The 5,562-nt window shown below is 37.0% G+C and overlaps 2 protein-coding genes across 2 annotated transcripts; both read right to left on the bottom strand.

Moving 5' to 3' along the window:
* Positions 1-1,887: 1,887 nt before the first annotated feature.
* LOC113317264 lies at positions 1,888-2,788 on the bottom strand. The gene has a single exon (XM_026565407.1). It carries the CDS (start codon positions 2,545-2,547, stop codon positions 2,026-2,028), a length of 522 nt encoding a protein of 173 aa, XP_026421192.1. The 5' UTR covers positions 2,548-2,788; the 3' UTR covers positions 1,888-2,025.
* Positions 2,789-3,063: 275 nt separating this feature from the next.
* Positions 3,064-4,077, bottom strand: LOC113315798. The gene is made up of 2 exons (XM_026564047.1): positions 3,675-4,077; positions 3,064-3,500 (listed from the first exon to the last, which is right to left on the bottom strand). Exons 1-2 carry the CDS (start codon positions 4,075-4,077, stop codon positions 3,064-3,066), a joined length of 840 nt encoding a protein of 279 aa, XP_026419832.1.
* Between the last annotated feature and the right edge of the window lie 1,485 nt (positions 4,078-5,562).

The following is a 5,562-nucleotide window of genomic DNA, read 5'->3' as shown; positions in this document are numbered from 1 at the left end:
GGATATGCGTTCATCCTTTATTCTACTAATGAGGAGTCTTTCATGCATCTTTCTGCGGGTTCGGAGTGGGCAACGTCAGCTTTCCACGTAGAAGCAAAGGTCTTGCTAAAGGCTCTTACGTGGCTAAAAGAAAATATTTTATCAAGTGTGTCCATCGTAACAGACTGCAAAGCTTTGGCAGACAATATTAATAGGGTTACTACTGATTCTTCGTGGTCGGCAGAAAATACTTTGCAGGAAATAAGGAACTTATTAGGCGATCTACCTCAAGCAAAAGTGAAATATATAAAGAGAAAAAACAACAAAGCAACGGGCCACATCGCAAAGGAGACAAGGATTAAAAGATCACAGCACATGTCGGAGAACCTAAATCAAAAAGTTCATAAGTCTAGCATTGATTCTAATACCTTTGAGAAAAATGATTTTGTAAATATTTTGTATTACATTTGCTAGTTTTTAATATATAAACTTTTCCATCAAAAAAAAAAATGACGTAGCGAATACCATCAGTCATAGCCAGATCACCATGAAGGACCCGTTACCAGGTAGTGTGAGATGGACCCCTTACCAGGTAGTGTCGCCCAGGGTCCAAAATGAAATGGCGAAGTCCACAACCACAAGCATCACAAGCTCCTTTATATAGGTGACCAAACTGCAATCTCCCGAAATCCTATTCTCCAATTGAGTTTACAAACCCATTGAATTCAAGTTTAATGAATATGTTCCAGCTCCACCATAAACCAGATGACAACACCAATGCTGAAACAATCAAAATTGTTCGACCAGACAATATGAATGAACAAGACATCCCCAAAATTGCTTGATTTGTTTTTCTGCTAATGACGATGGTTAGTAACTATCATTCAACTGCAGGGGATACTTGGGGATGAGTATGAATAGTTCAAGACTGAACATCCCCTGTCCTTTATAGGAAAAAGGGTTCTCAGACAGAGGCATTTGAAAGGGCAGACCAGTAGTATGTCATATAATAGGGATTCCAGGAAATGCCAACTACAAATCAGGGGCACCCATAAGTTTACTTGTAATACCAGTATGGGACCGGCTTTCCAAATCAAATGCAACTGCATCAAGGCAATGGCTAACTCGGCCGTTGAACTTGCAAAAAGCATTACTAAACCCTACAACATTTACTTGACATTCCAAAGCACACAAGCTATGAATCAGATAGTACAGGATAAGAAGATTTCCTGGACCCAAAAGATACAAACTTTAATAAAGCAAAATTTGTGCTTTTATCTTCAGTTTTTTAGTTTATTATAGGCAAGCCTATCCAAAAGGTAATTTCATCTAAAAGATAAGAGACAAAAGAATCTCTGTTCTTTTTGCAGGAGTAGTGTTATTCCATGTGTGAGTCGAAAGTAACCAAATTGTTCCATCCTCAACATCTAAACCACTAATAGTTCTCCTGGGAATTCAAAAGATAAGTGTTAATCACAAAACAAGATCAACAAGACTGCATTGCTCTTAGGTTCCACGAAGATGACTTCCAGCAAGGGATCAACCTCGCCGAGAAGCATCCCTTTCTAGGACTTATAACCTAAGCTTTCAAGGAAAATGTTTCATCCTTACAACATGCCTTTCTAAGACTTCTAACCTAAGTTTTCAAGGAAAATGTTTCAGCCTTACTGTTTGCATTATACAGGAGCTCCCTAGAATCGCCCCTCCATCTCAATTAAACCTCCAGCAATCAATGTCCAAATTCTAATTATATCTCATAATTAACAAGCTCAAAATTTCAGAAATTCAGTGAGCAATTTTCTAAAATAGGGATAATAATCTTTCAATTCATTATTGGAACTGCTAAAAGTCAATTCTATTTCATATGAGATTCTGATATCCTAAAAAGACTTCAGATTTCGGAATTCATAAATCAATGATGAACTCGAAAGAGATTCATTAGACCCATTAATCATCCGATGAAAGATAAACAGCTAATTCTGAATTCAAACCAACATACAATTAAACAAAGTTGTTTAGAAGGGAAAAGAGAAACAAAAGTAAAAATTACTGTACAAGAACAAGATGACTCACTCTACCTCCTCTAAGATCCCCATTTTCTCCTTCTCCTCCCCAAACTTCTCCCTCTTCTTCACCATTTTCTTGATTTGCCAAACTCGAACTCTTTGGAACCGTTACAACTAATTCTCCATTAATATAATTAGCAGCAGCAAGTTCTGGTGTAGTTGATTGTGGTAACCTAAACCTCCATAGCTCAAATTCATCTAATATATTCAATTCATCAACATTACTACCTCGAATAACAATCTTCGTAACACCTGGATAAATCTCAATCATATGAGCACTTACATCGTCAGTTAAATTCTCAGTACTAACAGAAAATCGTAATAAGTCAGAATTTTCTTCAATTAAAACATCTGTTTCTGAATGAAACGGAAGTTCTAAAACTTTATTGAATATATGAGGAAGGCGACGGAGTTTCTTTTGCCGGTTGATTATTCTGTTTGTAATTGAAAGAGTTGAATTGATATCGTAATGGCTTCTTTTTGGAGCTGGATGAACCTTCATGTTGTTAATCGGTGGAGCTGGAAGAAATTTGGAACCCTATATAGATCAGAAGAAAAGATACCCAAATTATTGAAGAAAAGGATTGGAAGGAGAGTATCATAGAAGAAGAATCATTATGAAATCTGGTATCGAGAGTCTGAGATATAAGATTATGAAAAGGTTTACTTTACATCTCTTCTGGGTACGAAAGTTATAATTTTTTTGGACCTGGGATGAAGAAAAGAACCCGAACCCTAACCCTAACGCTGATGACACGTTTGTTTCATTTGTTGTAGTTAATTTGGAAGCGAAGGACAAAAATCTAGGGACAATCGAAGTTTTTGCTCCAAATGGCTGGGCTCGTACATAAGTTGGTTTTTGAGCTGGTACGAACCATAGTTAGTAGCCAATGTGGTGGACTGAGACCGAGACGGCTAAGATCTCGCCGAGATTTCCTATCACGATCCATGACAGATATGAGTTCTCGACGAGTTGAGTTTTTTTTTTTCTTTTTTATGATAGTAAAAGAAAAATTTATTAGATGATAGGGTTGAGTACACCATTTGCGTCCGCATATATAAGTGCTTCCACAATAAAATTTGGTGGATACTGAATCCAACTTCTATTAATTTGAAACAAACGCGAATGTCTTGCCAGCTTATCTGCTGGTTTATTATTCTTCCTATTGATAAACTTGCAAGTCCAGAGTGAGCACTTGCTAAACAGACTAATAATGTCCAAAGCTAGTTTTTGAGTCTCCCATCTAGCTTTCTGATAATCTTCTTTGACCGTTGCCACTACAGTTTGAGCATCGAGTTCAAAACACACTTGGTATATGTTGAGTTCTTCCGTCCAAAGCATAGCTTGCCTCAGCCCCTCAATTTTTGCATGCTCCGCGTCTAGGTATCCACGTTCATAGATGAAACGTCCTTGTTCAAATTCACCTGCAGCATTACGAAGTATTAGACCAATACCTGCGTGATTTTCAGTTAAAGTAGATTTAAAAGAAGCATCACATCATATAGAATAGGTAAAAGCAGTGGGAGGTATCCAGGTATTTTGAGAAATATTAGTTAAGTTGTTGTGACAGCTATGTTGTTGTATCCTCTTCATTCCTGACCCTGCTGTTTAGTTGAGATATTGGATACTCCAAATAGTTTCCACAGGGTTTGGCTTCTTCCCATCGAAAACACATCTACATCGTTCTTTCCAAATTTTCCAACAGGCATTTGCCATCTTGATTATCCAGTCCGCATCTAGTTTGATGAACTCATTTGTGAACCAGCTGTTAATCCAGTCATGTCCCGTAGTACCAGCATCATCCATACTTCTTCTAGCTACAAGTATTGAAGTCCAAATAGCTCGAGCAAAAGGACATTCCCATATTATGTGCTTAGTCGTTTCAACAGCTTGATTACACATGCTGCACATATCTCCAGAATATTGCATTACTCTTCTCATGCGTTCACTTGAAGGTATTATGTCATTCATACACTTCCATAAGAAGGTTTTATTCTTGGCAGAGTGTCCAAATTCCACAATTGTTTCCATAGTAAAGTCATATTCGTATCATGAGTATCAGCTGCATTAGTCTTGATGTCCACCATTTTTTAATAGGCAGATTTCACCGTAAATTGACCATTCCTTGTGAGAGTCCAGATTAGCATGTCTGTAGAATATGCAGGTATTCTCATGCTTAGGATTTTCTCTGCATCATCTGCTGAGAAGAGCTGGTGAAAAATTGTAGCTTTCCAAGCTTTAGTATCTTCATCAATTAAGTCACTTACAATGCCATAAATGACTGCTAATTCAGAATCATCAATAGAAACTGGTGGTTCTTGTTTGCCTACTATCCAGTTGTCCTTCCATGTGAGTATCTTCTTCCCGTCTCCCAACAACCAGAAGCTATGCTTTTGAACAAAGCTGATTTCACCATAAATGCTTTGCCAAGCTCAAGTTTTGTTCTTCTTTTTTGTTACATGAAGTATTGACGTATCGGGGAAGTTTCTTTCTTTTAGAACTTTAGCCCACATCTGGTGAGAATTGTGACACAATCTCCATACGGATTTTGCTAAAATAGCCTTGTTGAAACATTCTAGATCGCGAAATCCCATACCTCCATTTGCTTTTTGCTTGTAAACATTATCCCAAGAAGTGAAGTAGATGCCTTTTCCATTCTGCTTTTTTCCACCAGAATCTTCTTTGTACTGTATCCAGCTCTTTGATTGTTGCCTTTGGGATTTTTAAGATACTCATTTGGTGAGATGGCATAGCATTTAAGACATGCTTAACCATGACAGACCTCCTTGATTGTGTTAAGAATTTTCCATTCCATATCAAGAGCCTTGTCTTCATCACTTCCACCAGAGAGGAGAAAGATGTGGTTCTTCTTCTATTGAGAAATAATGAGATTCTCAAATATCTCTCATCAAGAGTCATCTTCTTCATTTTCAATCTTCTTAACAGGATCCTACAATGCCTTGAGTGGAGATACTTTGAGAAGAATACGACAGATTTTTGGAGATTTACTTTGTAACGCCCCCAATGCTAGCAGCTGACTAATCCAAAGATTAACTATTAAATGAGGCACTAAGGATGTGCAACATAAACTTAAGCATTCAAATAAGAAATCTGCTACAAAACTTAACCCAAAAACTAGCCCCGATCAGAAATATATATACAATAACTCCTCTCAAATGATACATATTCAATAGTGAGTTGATTTACAAATAGAATATAAACGCAGAATAAACATAGCGAAAGCTAACTAACTAACGTAAATAATTCTTCGAAGCTTTCATCACCACATGCACATCTTGATTTGACACTGAAACTGAAAGTGGGAATGGGTGAGCACATCATCCCTAAAAGGAGTGCCCAGTGGAAATAACAACTAACTTTCAAGTAATCATTAATATGATTTGAAGACAATGCAGGTTTTATCGAAATTCGAAAATACACGGAAAGACAGTAAAAACATACTGTAGAAACCTAACTTTTTCAAAGAAATTTAAAAGAACAGTAAACATTCATAAA

This window comes from Papaver somniferum, chromosome 10 (genome assembly GCF_003573695.1).
Source record: "Papaver somniferum cultivar HN1 chromosome 10, ASM357369v1, whole genome shotgun sequence".
Lineage (NCBI taxonomy): Eukaryota > Viridiplantae > Streptophyta > Magnoliopsida > Ranunculales > Papaveraceae > Papaver > Papaver somniferum.
This window is presented reverse-complemented; position numbering and strand designations above follow the sequence as displayed.

Excerpts from the sequence above, each read along its gene's own strand:
- LOC113317264 (XM_026565407.1), bottom strand. The coding sequence starts at position 2,547 with ATGAAGGTTCATCCAGCTCCAAAAAGAAGCCATTACGATATCAATTCA.
- LOC113315798 (XM_026564047.1), bottom strand. The coding sequence starts at position 4,077 with ATGGAAACAATTGTGGAATTTGGACACTCTGCCAAGAATAAAACCTTC. Across the intron at positions 3,501-3,674 it reads CCCTGTGGAAACTATTTGGA|GTATTGGTCTAATACTTCGT; the intron begins GTATCCAATATC and ends AAAATCACGCAG.